General features: G+C 49.8%; 1 protein-coding gene across 1 annotated transcript in view; it reads left to right on the forward strand.

Annotated features, from left to right (window-relative positions):
- The window catches only part of Fam117a (family with sequence similarity 117 member A), a 45,755-nt gene extending 29,600 nt beyond the window's left edge, over window positions 1–16,155 (forward strand). The window contains exons 3-8 of the mRNA XM_021213168.1: window positions 5,734–5,829; window positions 9,429–9,539; window positions 9,970–10,104; window positions 11,851–12,049; window positions 13,164–13,314; window positions 14,953–16,155. Of these exons, the coding sequence (XP_021068827.1) occupies window positions 5,734–5,829; window positions 9,429–9,539; window positions 9,970–10,104; window positions 11,851–12,049; window positions 13,164–13,314; window positions 14,953–15,253 (993 nt within the window). The 3' untranslated portion in view covers window positions 15,254–16,155. The remainder of the gene's footprint in view (window positions 1–5,733; window positions 5,830–9,428; window positions 9,540–9,969; window positions 10,105–11,850; window positions 12,050–13,163; window positions 13,315–14,952) is intronic.
- Window positions 16,156–17,744: the final 1,589 nt, after the last annotated feature.

Genomic DNA, 17,744 nt, shown 5'->3' on the forward strand with positions numbered 1-17,744 from the left:
CAAGTGGTGGGAGGATTCTGATCGGTGTAAGCATCCAGCCCCAAGTGTGTGCCCTGCCTGTCTCCCAGGCCTGCTCTTCAGGGAATTGTCTGCTCCTTGGTTTGGGTTCCACTCAAATTACTGCTTGAGGCCCCTGTGCCTGGCACAAGCTGCCATATTTAGCACTGGCATTACACTGTGAAAGCTTTAGGCTCAACTGCCATCTCCCCAGAAGGCCATGTGCGTCCCTTCTGAGCAGCGAGAGATCACCCAGGAGGATGGATGAAGAAGAAAATTTCAGGAAATGTGGAGAAGGGAAAGGGGAGTGGGGAATCTGGATCTATTAAGGTCTTTGAAAGCATGCCTCTGTGTGTGTGTGTCCGTCCGTCTGGTTGCTTTGCTTGTTAGGTTGTAATGCTGGAGATAGAGCTTAGGACTTCAGGCAGGCTCGTGCTCTACCACTGAGCTGCATCCTGAGTTCATTAAAAGCCTTTCAGCTGTTAGGAGTGGATGGATGCCAGACCTTTCCCAGTTGCTTTGAGCAAGCCAGCTATTCCTACCCTGCCCCTCACTCGCACCCTTTCTCTTGTAGCCACAGCAGTGAAACATTCTGTAGGCTGCTTCATGCAGCCTAATGGCAGGTACTTGTTACTGTTCTCCTGGGTGCCTAACCTCCCTGTGTTGGAGGCTGCGCCATTGCTGACACTCCCAGGGATATGCTTTTCAGTTATGGGTGAGGCTAAGCAGCTCTTTCCCAGAACCTCCCCTAGAGGGCTTTGCTCCTTCCAAGCCAGTGTCAGAGCGAGGCCTCAGACCCAGAGCACCTGCCATTAGAGAGCTGGGCGTGCTGTGTACTCCAGACCTGTCGGTGCATAGGGCAGAAGAGACTGAAGAGCGCTCAGCACTGGGGTCTATCGTAATCCCATGCTTTCAGTCAAGTACCAAGTCAATCTTCAGGCAACCATAGATTGAATAGGAGCTCCTCACATATGAGGCAAGAGGAACAAAAGCAGCTATTCTGGAAAGGAGGAAGGGTGTAACCGTGATACCTGGGGAGGGGCCACTGCTTCGATGCTTGTATCTTTTTCAGTGTTGGGGATGGAACCCAGGGCCTGCACGTGCTAGCCAGATGCTCTACTCCTGAGCTAGACTTCCAGCCGGCTTGTTTTGAGCCAAGAGGGCCAATGTGAAGGGTGTGAACAGGTGTTTCCAACAGTGGCGTCCTGAGACAGGGCCAGTGAGAGCTAGGGAGTCACTCCCCCAGCACCACTTCCTGTGGCATCTCCATCTTCTGCAGGAAGTCCTATGTCTGAGAGGAGTTTTTCAGAATTGTCTGTTTATTTGAGTGTGTTTTCTCTTCTGTGGCCCACCCTTCCTCCAGGCCATCTGGGAACCCAAAGCTGGCCACCAAGTGCTTTGAGTTGGCCTCTCCTAGTGGCTGGGCCCTGGCCAGGGCTTGTGATGGCAGCACATGCCAGTGGCTGTGGTTACCTCTCTCCCTTCTTACTGGGCAAAGTGTATGAGCCTTGTTCTCTTCTGGAGGGAGGAAGTGGGCTTCCCACAGCTGGGATGGCTGTTTGAGCAAAGTTCCCCAGCTGGTGGCATCCTTCCCACAGAAGGGACCTTGACTACCTCCCCTGCCTGGCTCTACTCACACTTGCTTTTTTCCATCCTCATTTCTGCTTCGTTGTGGGAAAACCTCTGTGATCCCCAACCCTGCTCCCGTTTACCTCCGACTTTTCTTTAGTCTTAAGTTCTTACCAGACATCATCATGGAACATCCCAAAGGCCAGAGGCTGAGGCAGCCTCCTGGTTAGAGAGGACTTCCTTTCTGTCTTTCCTGCTTCAGGGGAGGGGTCCTCCCTTTCCCTGAGATGCTGTCTCAGTATTCACTGCCGGCACATGACCCAGTGTGACTGTCACAAATCTTTAAAAAATTGTTTTGTTTTTTGTTTGTTTTTGTCTTTTGTGGGCATAAGGGCTTGGGCACAGAGCCTGTTTCCCAAACTAGTCTCCAAAACTAGTGGTTCAGTGCATGGTTTGACAATACAACAAATACTTGAAAATGGGGCCATGATGGAAAATCTGAGGGTTGTCTAGTCACTGCTAAGGTAGAAGTGGTGGCTTTGGCCACCTGCAGCCATAGTTCTGGTGCTGGCCAGTGGACCACCCTCTGAGCCTTTTTGTTTGGTCAAAGTCCTAATGGACTGGCTTCCTTCTGAACTGAGCTCAGCATGTGCCCTCTGAGTCGGGTCCTATGCTGCTCTTTACTTCTGACAGGTATAGGGGGTAATGTTCCCAGGCCCCAGCCCCGCTCTGCACATAGAGCATGCTCAGGAGACATTGAGGACCTGGACTCTTCCCCTCCTGGTCATGACCTCCAGGTAGAAACTTAGCTGGGTTGGAGACCGAGAAAGACATCCCAGTGTGGAGGGCCCATCCTCCTTGCTTTTGTTGCTCTGTTGGCTCTGTGGGAAGCTGTCTTCCTCTTCCATGCCCATCTATCCTTCCACATGCTGCTCTGGAATCTTATCCCTGGCAAGACAATCGTCCTCTACCCATGCATGCGTGATTTTGTACAGCAGCTGCAGACCTGGCTGCCCACTCATGGTTAGTAATCTTACCCCTCCCTCACTTGCTTCCTTAGCCGGGGTGTGGAGAAAGTCCATTCTAGTGCATGAGTCCCCTGACAAGCATGGATTTTTTTGGTCCCCTATGCCCAGACTGTCCTCCACACAAAGAGGCTCTAGCATGACTATTTACACTGCTGCTCCACAGCTTGGTCTGACCCTATCCTGGTGACCTCCTTAAAGTGGGTCTTAGCTATGACTTTACTGTTCCCCAAGGAGACCATAATCGAGGCCTTTGGAGTGAGGCTCAGAAAGGAGGATCCTGAGCAGTCTGGGTTACATTTCCCCCACTTGACATACCCACTGCAGCTAGAAAGGCAGAAAGCTGGACCTTTGTACCTGCCCGGCTTGACAGTACTCACACCAGCCTATAAATGACAGCACTCACACCAGCCTGTAAACAGCACGGTGTCCAGCAGCCCTGGTGTGTCAGGTTTGACAGTACTCACACCAGCCTGTAAATGACAGCTCCCAAACCAGCCTGTAAATGACAGTACTCTTACCAGCCTGTAAATGACAGCACTCACACCAGCCTGTAGACAGCACTCACACCAGCCTGTAAATGACAGCACTCACACCAGCCTGTAGACATCATGGAGTCCAGCAGCCCTGGTGTGTCAGGTTCCTTAAGCTGCTTTAACAGTTACCCCAGGCTTTGTGGCTTATGGCAACAGATAAGTATTCTCTCAGTTTTAGATTCCAGAAGTCTCCAAGTTCAGTTGCAGTGACTTGACACAAATATATTGGCAGGGGCATGCCCACAAAACTGTTTTTGTCTTCTTTTTGTGTTAGAGTCCTTGCTATGGAACTCAGGTTGGCGTTGCAGATTGCAACCCTACAGCCCCAGCTTCCCAAGTGCTTCCCAGTGCACGGCACCCAGCTCAGGATGACTTGCTCTTGGGGGAGTCTTCTTACCACGTGCTTCCTTTGGCTTTCAGTGGCAGTTGGCTTCTCTTAGCTCATAGCACCTTGCTTTAGCCTCTGCTTTAGTGGTCACATGGCTTTATCTTCTGTATGTACCGGCTCCTTCAGCCTCTCTCTTACAAGACCACTGGCAAGACAGGGCTTGGTAGTAAGGCTCGCCCATCATAGAAGGGAGAGAGAGATGAGTTTGTCTGGGTTGAGGGATGTGGTGATGATTCCCATGGGCAGGTGTTGGATGCTGAGATGAAGTGCTGGCGTCGGCGTCTCCTGTACAGAGAGTACGCAGTAGTTGGTAGGAAGCTGTTGCTCAGGAGAGATCGGAAGTAGATTAGGAAAGGAGATGATACCAACTACTATGGATCCCTCATCTTTCTTCCACTCCTGAACCAGTCTACACCTCCCTGTACTCCTTCACAGCTCCTAGGAGGAGGTAGCTGGGACATTTGTAGAGGTATTAGTAGCCAGTTGCAACCTGACCCAGCGTCCTTGTCTTTCACCACCCACTTGTGAGCATAGTATCTTCAGTGGTGAGGAGGGACCATCATCCTCTTAGGTTTTGCCATCTCTCATCTCTCCTCTCAGGTCTTTGCTCCCTTTCCAGAGGTGACGGAGATGTGTAAGACTCATGCTGTACTGGCAGCACTGGTGACCTGCAAGCTTGGTTTAGGCACACCAGCAGAGGAGGACATATGTGCTACTGCAGAGTCCTAGTAGCTGATGGGGAGATAGGCTCTATTTTCCCTGTCAGCTGGTGTAGCTCTTCTGAGGTCTGATACCCTGAGTTAGAGAGACACGGGCATTTGGAAGGAGATCAGCTACTTGGTTTCCAGAGACTGTGAGAGCCAGCGTCACCTGAGGGCTTTGGGGTACACGCCTGCATTCCTGGCTGTACTTCTCATAAAGGAAGAATGATGGGAATGAACCTGAGGATGCACTCCCTGGGGATGCCAGTGGTCTCACCCTGGCTATGGTCCACAGCCTAGGAAAGGTCCTGCTCACGGGCAGCTGCAGACAGGAAGGGCCAGAAGCTCAGTCTGCAGTGGCTTCTCCACATGCAGCTGTTGTACCAGGCAGTCTGTTCTCACAATCCTGGCTCAGACTTGCCCTGTGAGCTCCTCTTAGCAGCTGTTGGGTGGTGAGGAGTCTTGTTTTCCCCTGATCCTCCCCCTCTCTGTGTACAGCAGCCTCTCGGGGGAGGTCAGCAGATCTCTTAGAGGAGCTGGTTCCCAGGCCCTGTGTTTTTGGCAGCTCGTGCATAATAGTCAGAGAGGAGCTGGTCCCACTAGAGCACTCCCCTTGGCCGCTCCCTTGGAATGGAAATAGGATGTTGGTGATGGGGAGGGATCTGGGCCTCTTGGGCTTCATGCTTGGAGCCAGTAATTTCCTCTTTTAGTGGAGGCTCCTCCACTACCATCTTGGGTCCCCTGTCTTTGTACAGCAGAGGCAAGGGAGCACATGGAATGTTCTTCCCCACAAGAAACAAAGAAGGACCATGGGGAGGAGGCATGAACAGACCAAGAATCAGTGCTGAAACTCTCTTTCCCTGCCTGTGCTGGAGGACTTCAGCATCCCTGACACTCCGTCTGTGTGATGAAACAAGCTCACACCATGGCATTAAACAGTTGCCCCCTGCTTCGTCCTGAGGCAGCCATGGAGACCTTTCTTCTGTTTCCTCCTTGGGATCCTGTATGATCACTTGTTTTCCATGGGTTCCCAGGCCCCTGGCCTTGGCTGGGCTCATGGGGAGAGAATAAAGGATACGGGGCTCTTTGGAAACTTCCTGGGAGAGGTACAGCACTTGGCCTCACCATGGGAGTGCACCCAGACTGACTATGACATAGGTTTGAAAGGAATAAGGAAGGGCTGATGTAGCTCAGTCGAAGAACACTTGCCTAGTATTTGCAAGGCCCTGGGTTCCATCCCCAGCACCAAACACTCAATACAAAAAAAAAAAAAAAAAGAGAGCGAGAGAGAGGAGGCCAGCACTGTTGGGCCTTGGTGAAGGTTTCCTGGAGAGTAAAGATCGGGATGAGGCCACACATGTGGTTCTCTTGCCCGAAAGGATAAAGTGGGCTGGGTGCATCCGTGAGGTTGATGAACAGATGTGAGGAGGCTGTACAGGCCACCACTTCTATCCAGGAAACCGACCGGCTGTTTCCTGCCAGTGGAGCTGCCTGTCTTACTGTATATCTTTCTACAGACACCCCTGTCCTGGCAAGAGCCAGAAGGTGAGCGGGCCAGCTTCTGCATGCACAAGCGATCAGCATCATGGGGCAGCACAGACCACCGAAAAGAGGTAATTGCCTTTTCCCTACACCCTCCATCTCCTGGTACTCTATAACAGCTTTATCCCGAGGATAGCTACACCTCCATCCTCTCTTCTTCCTGCTAGCCTCCTTCTGAGGGAGTGGCTCTTCAACTGGCTCCCAGGCTTCCAGTTGCTTGGGTGTGGGGCCTCAGACCCTCTTGCTAGAGAAACTCCAGCCAGTGGCTGCTGGGGAGTCCAGCCTGCAGGTTGGGAGAGCTGTTTGCTTAGTTCCTTTGAGGCTGGACTCTGGTGAGTGAGTCAGAGACTGAAGGAGGACAGGGAGCAAGGCCCTGGCAATCAGGAGCCCCCAGCCTCATTTGCTGCTTAACCATCCACCAAGTTTCCTTTTAAAAGAAGAGAAAAATAATCCTGGGTTCCTAATACTTTTTCTTGGCCCTCCTCCCTTTGCCCCTGGGAGGGCTGGAGGCACTAACACCGAGGTGAGAAAGCCACAGGCTGGAATTCCAGGGCTTCTAAACCAGCTCCTTCTGACATGTCCTGTGGCAGCTCCAAAGGAAAGGTCAACGTAGCAGGACTCATCCCGACCCATTCACAGAGGGAAGTTGTTTCTGCCCTTGGTGTTCACGCTCAGAGCGCTGAGAAAACACACAACCACTGGACTGTAAGCTTCAAGCCAAGTGGAAATGTAAAACGTTCTCAAAGCCTTAAATGGCAGAGTAAACACATTCTGCCCAGGAAGGGTGGAGAGTCCTGGTCTTTCTTCATGGTCGGATCGATCCCCAGCGGCAAATCTAAAGGCACATCCTTGGGCTGGGAGATGCAGCCCAGGGCTAGAGCTGTCCTTAGCATGGCTGAGGCCCTGGGTTCAGAACCCAGCAGTGTGATTACAAACCATTTTCTAGGAGCTGGAGAGGTGGCTCAGAGGTTAAGAGTGCTCATTTCTGTTTCTGAGGTTCTGTCCCTAGCACCTACATGGTGGCACATAACCATCAGGAACTCCATTTCTGGGGGACTCAGTGCCCTTTTTGACCTCCACGAACACCAGGCACTCATGCATGTAGGCAAGACACTCATATACATACATTAAATGCATCAAAAACAATAATTTAAAAAAAGTAGTTTCTTAGCCAAGCAGTGGTGGTGCACACCTTTAGTCTCAGCACTTGAGAGGCAGAGGCAGGCAGGTCTGTGACCAGTTGGGTCTAAGGAGTGAGTTCTAGGCTAGCCAAGGCTACACAGAGAAACTCTGTCTTGAAAAAGCAAAACAAAGAAAACAAACAAATAAACAAATAAATAAAATATGCTTCTTCTTGACTGTCATCACAACTTTTATGGCAGTGGGCAGCAAATCTACTTTCTGAATTTCATTATACTCCTTCCCATTCATAAAATTCTGCATCCTGCTCAGGGTGTAAAGGCCCAGAATTACAAGTGTGATGGGAATCAGATTTCAAAAGTGGTTGTTTGTGGGGCTGGTGAGATGGCTCAGCAGTTAAGAGCACTGACTGCTCTTCCGGAGGTCCTGAATTCAAATCCCAGCAACCACATGGTGGTTCGAAACCACCCTTAATGAGATCTGAAGACAGCTACAGTGTACTTACATATAATAAATAAATAAAATCTTTTTAAAAAGTGGTTGTTTATTTGTTTGGTTTAGGGATTGTTGCTGGGGGACAGGGCAGGATATTGTTGTATAGCTTAGTCTGGCCTCAAACTAAGACTTCTGACTCAGCCTTCTGAGTCTGGATTATAGTAGGCTTGATCCTCCACCACTACAGAAATGCCTGTGATACCCTATATTGTTACAGGGCCTGGGTGTCTCACTCTTTTCTTGGTATAACTTACTTTAAACGAGGGGAAGGATTGGATGTCCATACACCCTGGTCTCAAGGTCTTTGGGATACTTGAGGAAATCATTTGAGAAATGAAAGGTTACTTACTGACCCTCAGAAATGCCACTTTCAATCAGGGATGGAGACAAATGCCTATAATTCCAACCCTTGGGAGGCTAAGGCAGGAGGACTGTTGTGTTCAGGGCAGCCTGTGCTACAAAGAAGGAGACCTGTCTCAAGATAAGAAAAAAGAAAAAAGCCAGCCAAGTTAGAGAGATGGCTCAGCAGTTAAGATCATTCATTATCCTTGGAAAAGACTAGAGTTCAGTTCCCAGCACCTATGTCAGACAGCTCACAGCCACATACATATAACTCCAGCTCCAGGGGACCTGGTGCCTTGGTCTCTATGCTCACCTACACATACCCGCACACATCTGCACCCACACCGACACACATGCACACACACAATTAAAAATAAGGCTTGAAAGCCGGGCGTGGTGGCGCAATCCCAGCACTCGGGAGGCTGAGGCAGGCAGATTTCTGAGTTCGAGGCCAGCCTGGTCTACAGAGTGAGTTCCAGGACAGCCAGGGCTATACAGAGAAACCCTGTCTCGAAAAACCAAAAAATAAATAAATAAATAAATAAAAATAAGGCTTGAAAAATATTTTTAAATTTTTTAGATTTAAATGTATGAATATTTTACCTACATGTGTGTCTATTATTGTATGCATGATTAGTGCTCACAGAATTCAGAAGAGAGCATTAGATTCCCTGGAATCCGAGTTACAGATGGCTCTGTGGGTGCTGAGACTCGAACTCAGATCCGCAGCAAGGGCAGTAAGTTACAAGTACTCTTAATCACTAAGCCATCTCTCCAGCCTCCTGAAAATAATCCTTAAAAAAGAAAAGAGGCTGAAGAGATGGCTGGTGTTGTTGAGAGCACTGACTGCTGTTCTGAAGGTCCCAAGTTCAAATCCCAGCAACCACATGCTGGCTCACGACCACCCATAATGAGATCTGATGACCTGATGCCCTCTTCTGGAGTGTCTAAAGACAGCTACAGTGTACTTACATATAATAAATAAATAAAGCCTTAAAAAAAAAAAAAAAAGAAAGGAAGGAAAAGAAAAGGCTACTCATTGCCCCCCACCTTTTTCAGACATTGCCTTTTTTTTTTCAAGTACCCCCAACTGGCTTGTTAATGGCTTGTTAATAACTGAACTTGTTAATGTAGACCAGGCTGGCCTGTAACTTATAGAGACATGTCTACCTCTGCCTCCCAAGTACTGGGATTAAACTGTATGTTGCCATGCCTGCCTCATGCACTTAGTGGAAGGGTGTCCCTTACGGTCCATAACCATGATGTTGTATGTTCTCTGTTTGGAGTCTGACTCTTCCAGGACACCAGCTTTCAAGCTTCCTAATGCTGTAACCCTTTGATATGGTTCCTCATGTTGTGGTGACCCCAACTATAAAACTATTTTTGTCGCTACTTCATGACTGTAATTTTGCTGCTGTTAGGAATCATAATGTAAATGTCTGATATGTTACTCCCAAAGAGGTTGTGACCCACAGGTTGAGAGCCCCTGATTTCTAGGGGAGGAATAACAATTTAAAAAATCAGGTCTAGCAGCAGGGTGTCTAGCTTAGTTGAACCTCTGACTGTCATGGGTTAGCACCATTGGTGTCCATGTCCCTTCCAGGTATCCTCATGGATGGGGGCCTCACCTAGGAAAGGAACCAGTATACTCCAGCTTTGCCTCATGTCCTTTCTCTCCCATCTCTTCTGCTAGATCACCAAGTTGAAGCAGCAGCTGCAGAGGACAAAGCTGAGCCGCAGTGGGAAGGAGAAGGAGCGGAGCTGCCCTGTCCAAGGAGACCATGCTGCACTGGGAGCAGGGAGGGTATGCTGTCTCCCCTGACCACCAGCTCCCCTGTCTTCCCTCACTGCAGGCTTCTGTGGTGATAGAGCTCTGCCCGGCTGTGCAGCACAGAGCCACATGGATGCTTGTCAGGAGAAGTTTTAGTCCAAAGTTGGGCTCCACTGCGTGGCCTTGGAAGGCCTCACTGTGCTTAGTGTCTTTCTCTTCTGCCTCAATAAGGGCAGTGACATTAGCAGCATCTTCCAGGTGTCTAAGTTCCAGCTCCTGGAGAAACCCCCTCTGAATCAGCTTGTTGGCAATATCCAGTTCATCTTTTTTTTCCCCCCAACTTGGAAAAAAGGTGAAGAGAAAAGTTTTGTGGACATGATCATTCCCTCCAGTCAGAGCTGATAACTGTCTGGGGCTGAGTGTGGAGGGACATCATCTGATGGCTTCATTTGCCTCTCCTTAGGCATCCCTTCCCAGCCTCTCCCCAGGACTCCCCGTCCTGCGACTCAGCCCTTGTCTGCACAGAAGCCTAGAAGGGCTCAACCAGGAGCTGGAAGAGGTGTTTGTGAAGGAGCAGGGAGAAGAGGAGCTGCTGAGGGTGAGTGGTGGCTGCCCCGACAGTACTGACCGGCTGCCCCTGCATGAGGACAGAGAGCAGTGCCGCTCTTTGGGGACTCTTAGGCTGTGGCTCTGGAAGCAACCACCTTCCAGAAGTACACAGATGGAGTTCATTTGTCTCAAGTGAACTTAAGCATGGGAACAGCAGGGATAGGTAGGTGTCACTAGGGAAGGCCTTGTGGTAGGGACAGGCATGTTAATTCTTTGTCTTTGCTGTGACAAATACCCAACAAAAGCAGCTCAAGGAAGGAAGCATATTCTGGCTCCCAGTTCCAGGGTGTGACCCATCATGGTGGACAGTCATGGTATCGAGGGTGAGGAAGAAGGTCGCAAGGCATCCGTGGCCATGACACAGAAAGCAGGGAGTGCTTGGCCTCAGTTTGGTCTTTACTCTTTACTCAGTCTGCCAGGGATGGGGCCATGTCCTTTACGGTGGCTCTGCTTCAGGGAGTGCCTCATAGACATGCTCAGAGACTGTTGCTGCTGGGATGTTAATGTCCATAAAGTTAGATTAGGCGTCACTAGGAGCACAGAGAGGGCCCCTGCTAGGAGGAAGCCATGAGCTGACTGGCCACCCTTACCCACACGTGCCCAGCTCACACTACCTTACTTCCCTCCCCGTGTCTCACTGCTCATAGGCACCCAACAGTCCTTCATGCACAGTTGCCATATGCAGTCTTCCTCCGCCCCACGCCCAGGCAGAATCACCAGCCGCCTCCTTTGCCATCTCGGGGACATCTTTATATTGGCACAGTTCAGTTAGGGAATGGCAGTTGAGCTGTATGAACATAATTCTGATGGGCACAAGCCTCGGTTTGTTATTTACCAACTGGCTAGTTTTTGTTTGTTTTGTTTGTTTTTATGTGTTTGGTTGGTTGGTTTTGTTTTTTTTTTTAAGATTTATTTATTTATTATATGTAAATACACTGTAGCTGTCTTCAGACACTCCAGAAGAGGGAGTCAGATCTTGTTACGGATGGTTATGAGCCACCATGTGGTTGCTGGGATTTGAACTCCGGACCTTTGGAAGAGCAGTCGGTGCTCTTACCCACTGAGCCATCTCACCAGCCCTGGTTGGTTGTTTTGAGACAGGGTCTCACTATGTCTGGCTGTCCTGGAACTCCATATGTAGACTAGTCTGATCTTGGCAGGAAGGTCTCTGGGTTCAAGAGCACAGATATCAACTCACAGAGATCTGGGTGCTAGTATTAAAGACATGTTCTATAACAGCTGGCTTCTGGCTGATTTTTAAATGGCTGTATGGGCAATTCCTTATGCCCCTGAACACATGTACACACTAGTTCATTGGGAGACAAAATGTCATCAAATATTTTAAAAAAAGGATGTGAGGTATTTAATGTATGATGATAACCGTCTGTCCTGCAGTGGCTTATAGCATGTGCGATGTTCTGGTACCTCACCCCTATTATGTCACCCTGTGTATCAGTCACCTTTGTGTCCAAGAGCCTCATACACAGAGGGGCACTGATCACATCACACAGATGAACGTGACTGTAGACAGGATTAACAAGTCTCAAGGAAAAAGAACAAACATACTCTGGGAGAAACACTTTCTCCTAGCCTGCAAGTCGTCAGGAAATAAATGGCTTGAGGAAGTGACATTCTTCTGTCCTTGAGGCTAAGAGAAAAGGTACAGGGAGACCCCTGAGGGTCACTGCAATGTCACAGGCCTGAGAAGACCCTGGACTTTCTCTTCCCTCATCAGATACTTGAGGTCCCTGATGGGCACCGTGCCCCAGCTCCTCCACAAAATAGCAGCTGTGACCATCCCCTCCTCCTGGAGCCAGGCAATCTGTCCAGCTCTCCCTCTGTGCCAGTGGCATCCCCCCAGCCTCCTGGCCAGGCCAGCCGTGAGGAGCACCAGGGTGCCACCGAGGAACTGGCATCCATCCACGGTAACAAAGGTAAGTCATGAAGTCAGAGCACTAGAGCTGGCTCTGGGCTGCAGCAGGGGCTCCACTGACCTTTGCTGTGAAGCATCCAGGCCTAGCACTCTGAACCAACCAGCTCCGTGTGAGTCAGTTCTGCACTCTATACCTGTGATAATAACGGTCCTTACAGCACTCTGACTCCACTTTATATTATAAAGTCTCTTACCCAAAAGAGCAGCCTTTCCCATCCCTGTTATTTAGCTAAGGTTCAGGCTGCCAAGGTAGAAAGCTAGCCCATCTCTGTTCAAGGGTCCCCTTGACTCAGCAAGACCTTCAAGGCAGTTACAAATTAGATAAGAGAATATAGTCTCTTATTCAGGGGCCTACATGTTTGACCCAGACTGATTCCACAAATTTTTGGTTTTAAATTTGTAGTTTCTCCCATGCAAGACTTGGCTTTCTACTTAGAATAAGGCAGGAATCCTACTAACACACAATGTTAGAAAAAACTGTTGCCCACAACACCTGACTCGTTCATAGTAACCTCATGAGCTAGGCTAGTCAAGGGCATCATCTAACAATACACACAGGAAATAGAAAGAGCACAAAATGGGAAGGAAGAAGTATAAGAGAAACACAGATAAAGTCAATATTTGCAGCCTAGGCAAAGTGCAGTCACAGGATGGAAAGTGAGAGAAATGTTATCCTCTGAGTGGGGCAGAGTCAAGGTTGCTTCTTGGAGTTCATACAGGAGTCCTCTCTGCAAGCAGGGGCTAGCTTTCCGAGATACAGGTGGGATAAAGCTATGGTGCTCCTTGGACAGGGCACTGGCCCCAGGAGAAGGCAGAGGACAGCAGGTATTTCCTTTATGTCAGAGATCCAGGCATTCTCCTGCTCCTGGGAATATAGGATTAGAAGGAATCTCCTCCATCAATTCAACAAGTTTGGTCCCCTTTGGTGGTGCTACTGGAATAGGACCCATGGCCTCATACTGCTTAACAAGTGCTCTACAGCTGAGCTACAGCCCCCATCTCCAGTGGTGGAGCATGAAACACAGCAGCCCAAAGAGCAGCCTACAGAAGGCTTGAGCCAAGGAGAGTAGAGGTTCCCTTTGGTCTCCGCTGACTCAGCCCTGCTCTCTCTGTAGTCTCCCCTCCAGGCCACCCAGCCTTCCTCGAAGATGGCAGTCCGTCTCCAGTCCTTGCCTTTGCTGCTTCCCCTCGGCCCAATCACAGCTATGTCTTCAAACGGGAGCCCCCAGAAGGCTGTGAGAGAGTGCGTGTGTTTGAGGAGGCCACGTGAGTGCATCCCATGGATGAGGCATGGGGCAGAGGGAGAGACGCTATGGAAGGGGAATCCGTGTTGTTCCACTGTTCAGGTTCTACTTCAGTCTCCAATCTCTCCAGCCTAGAGGTTGTCAACATCAGACGATCGGTCTCGCAGATTTTCCATGATCAAACTTGTTGACATTACCTACTCTGAGCACTTCAATCTTTGCTTATCATTATCTCCATAGAAACCTGCTTTCTGCCCACATGCCAGCCACAAGCGCAGTGGGGGCTGGAAGGGGAAGAGATCTGAAACCTAAGCCTTTTGTTCCTTCTATTTTATTTATTTATTTATTTATTTTAACCATCCCTGGGGAAAGTGTGAGGACTTGCTAGACCATGATTGGGGCGGGGGGAAGAGGGGGGAGGGAGGTGCAGAGACAGACAGACAAAGAATGAATATGAGTGAGCGAGAGAGAAAATGAACACACCAGTCTTTCTTTCCCCCAGGCTGGTCAGTCCCAGTGCTGTAAACTCCGGGGAGAAATTTCTAGTTCTTACAGGAAAGAACTTTGGACATTCTCAAGTCATATTGGATGGTTCAGGAGCCAGACACTGACCTCTTACCTCCGTGTGGGCTTGAGCATGACCTTCCTGAGGCCACCCCGTCCCCTTCGCAGGCCTGGGGGAGCCTGCTCTAGTTTCTCCTGCAGCTTTCTATTCGTTTAGGCAGATTCACACTGGAAGTTGTGGTTTAGATCGCAGCCAGGAAGTTTAGTCATGGTGTGGGAGTAAAGACTGGGCTAGGTCTGGGTTTGGGCATCGAGGGCACCATTTGTATCCCAGCTGAGGGAGAGGACAGCCCATGGGAGTAGGCGCTCTGGAAAAGCAAACCCACCGTCAGCAGGTCTTGGTCACCGTCCCCACTGCCGCCTGGTCTTCTCCTGACTTCTGGTCCTCTGAGGCACTGTGGAGGAAGGAGGGTTTGTCCCGCAGGTCATGCAGACTGGGCTCTGCTCTTCTCGCTTCCCTCCCTCTCCCATAGAGGCAGGTAGAAGTGAGGCTGTGACTGGCCCTCATTCTGTCAGCAGCCTCCCTCCCAGTCATCTCCGCCCGCTCTGTGGTTGACCTTTCATTTCCTAAGAACTCCTGGGCTTTCTTCACATCAGCAACTTTCCTCCTGGGAAGCTCCTTATGGGTATTGGGGAGTAGAACCCAAGCCTTACACATTCACCCCTAGCCCAAGAGACATTTTTAGTTGTCATAACTAGGGAGAAAGGGACATGATGCTGCTGATATCTAGTTGGTACAGTCCAGGGATGCTGTTAAATGTCCTGTGACTTGTAGGGAAGTGTTGTCTACCGTGATCCCTGCAGCAGGGCTAAGGCTGAGAACCTTGCTTCAGGCAGAACCCACCACAGCAGCAATGAGACCCAAGGGGCCTCAAAAGTGGCAGAGCTTTCCAGGTTTTGACCAGGTTACTGTCCTTTTGAGCAAGGACCCAGCTCCCCAGGTACCCTGCTGAGGCAGTCCCCCTTCCAGCTCCCCAGGTGCCCTGCTGAGGCAGTCCCCCTTCCAGCTTCCCAGGCGCCCTGCTGAGGCAGTCCCCTTTGCTTCACTGGCTATTTTTCTTACACTCATGTGTCTGTGTCTCTCTCCATCCCTCAGGTCCCCAGGTCCTGACTTGGCCTTCTTGACTTCCTGTCCTGACAAGAACAAAGTCCATTTCAACCCGACTGGCTCTGCCTTCTGCCCCGTCAGCTTGATCAAGCCCCTCTTCCCCAGTATGGGCTTCATCTTCCGTAACTGCCCCTCCAACCCTGGCTCTCCTCTTCCCCCTGCCAGCCCTAGGGCACCACCTCGGAAGGATCCAGAAGCTTCCAAGGCCTCCTCACTGCCATTTGAGCCATGGCAGCGCACCCCACCATCAGAAGAGTCTGTGCTTTTTCAGAGCTCCTTGGTAGTCTGAGTCCCCCAGGCCCCTACCACACTTTACCAGTGCCTTGGTGGCAAGCTCTTTGTTAGCTTCCCAAGCTGGGGGATGGAGGAGCCCTTCCCTCTTGGCCTTTGAGCACTTTCATTTATTGTGTCAAAGCCCCAGGTCCTTTGGTGGACATCAGCCCTCCAAAAGGGAGGAGGTTACCTCCTCCACCAGCAGCAGGCAGCTCACAACTTAAACTTGTGTACCTGCGGTTTCCCTCACCTGCAAGAAGGCCTTGACTCTTCTAGCCTAGGGTGTGAGTCCGGATGACTTATGAGAAGCTCTTGTCATGGAACAGTTGGCTGTGGCTGAGAGAGGAGAGGTGCCCCAGGCTTCCTGACAGCTCCACTCTAGAGACACAGAAGGCAGAGCAGATGCCTCCCTCCTAGAGGAGCTGACCAGAGTGGCCCTCGGGGCCAGAACACTTGACCAATCAGCTGTTGGCAGGGGACCACGAGATTTCCCAAGTGGCATTTTCATCTCAGTTTTACCCTGACTAAAGATTGTCTTAGGCAGCATCCCAGCCCAAAATGAATAGTGGGAAGAGGGATCTGGCATTCCTTCAGGGGGCATGCAGTAGCCCCATACTCTACACCTGCCCTGGGGGGCATATAGCAGCTCCATGCCCTCTACCCACCCCAGGGTTGGGTTGAATTAGAAAAATGCCTATTTTTCTTGTATCGATGTAGAAACTCTATTTTCTCCCAAAGACACTATTTTTGCAGCTATTTGAAGTTTGTATATTTTCCGTATTGCAGAGCTTACACGAAATTGAAGAATGTTAATGTTCAAGGTTTCATATCTTGTGTTTAGAGGTTATTGTGGTTTTTTGTTTGTTTGTTTTTTGCAGATCTTGATTTTAATAGACCAAATAAATAAGTATTCCAGCAGTTTGGGTTTTCTGAATACCTGGGATAGGAGGAGTGAAGTAGAGTAGAAGGTATTGTATCCATCACTGTAGCCTGTCTTCAAGAGAAGGAACTTCCATTTAACATAAAGTGGTCTAGTTGCTGTATGGATGGGCCTTGCTAGAGACTCTTCACAAAGACACACTAACATGACATCTTGTATAGAATGGAGAACATGATGTGTCCTGCAAGTGGACATGGAAGTCACTAGGGAAGGGGCCCATCCTAATAAGAGTCCCCAAAGGCTCCTTAGCGACAGTGGACTTGAGAGAGAACATGAATACAACTGAAGGGAAATAGTCTAGCATTGCAGGCACTCCTCATACTTGCAGGGAATCGAGACTAGGAAATGGCTTGCCGCTGAGACAGTGTTAAGGCAGTAGCTACCATGCCTATCTGTATTCCAGTGGGTACCCAAGGCAAGAATGTGCAGCCTTGGACACAGAAACCACCCTTGTCCTTTCATAGCCTCTCAGATGTAAGAGAGATGTTTGAGCAAAGTGGGAATCGTCATCCCGACATTCTGTTAGTGCATGGAATTTATGAAGCATTTCAGCAAAAGACATTTCTATTCTACTGGGTGGAATCCAGTGGTACAATCATATCTGTCTCAGAAGACTTCAGGAACACCCCCCACCCCACCCCGCAGGCCAGGCTATCCCAAGTACTATCTGTTGGTTTGGCAATCAGCAGCAAACCAAATGAAAAGATTTAAAGAGAATGTCATTGAAAATATGACAACCGTTGGGTGAGAGAAGAACCACTCTGTGAGTGAAGGAATATCCAAACCGCTTTTTCCAAAAAGATTGTACCAAGTCAGGGAGTAAGGATTGGCACCCTGACCACTTCACAGCTGGGGCCCCCCCGCCGGTTATCCCCATTGGTCTCACCCGAGGAAACTCAGCCAGGTGGTGGTGGCAATAGCACACATCTTTAATTCCCGCACTTAGGAGGCAGAGGTAGGTGGATCTCTTGAGTTCACGGCCAGCCTGTCTACAGAGAGTTCCAGGACAGCCAGTGAAACCCTGTCTTGGAAAAAAATACAAATAAAAAAACACACGGGGAAACTCAACCCAGGTCAAGTGAATTGTTTGAGGTCCCAGTTGGAAAATACGAGGCAGAAGTGGAGTCCAGACTCACCCAGTTACTGTTTGGTTCCCTCGACGTGTCTGCTGATTCAAAGGCCAAGAAAGTAAACGTATAGTGTCTCCCAGAAGGAGACACCAGGCAAGGGACAGACCCTATTTTCTCTTAGTCCTCCTAGCCCTGAAAGATGTCTGGCTTGTCCCCAAAGCCTTAGTGAGTCAGGTCCCCAGTGATGGGTGTGGTGCTGCCTGCCTTTCCTTCCTTTGCCTGAGGCTGTGCCAAAGGAGCAAAGCCTGCTAGAAGAGGGAAGCAACCCAAGACCCACAACTGCCTGACAATTGGCACTGTTATTAGGTAGGGGACCTGGTGTTAGTCTTGCTTTTGTAATTCTAGCAAAGCAGGTGAAGACCCAACTGTTGAATCAGGGAGAAGTCCATGGATGAGACCAAATATAGGAAGAGGTGTGTGTGTGTGTGTGTGTGTGT

This window comes from Mus pahari, chromosome 14 (genome assembly GCF_900095145.1).
Source record: "Mus pahari chromosome 14, PAHARI_EIJ_v1.1, whole genome shotgun sequence".
Lineage (NCBI taxonomy): Eukaryota > Metazoa > Chordata > Mammalia > Rodentia > Muridae > Mus > Mus pahari.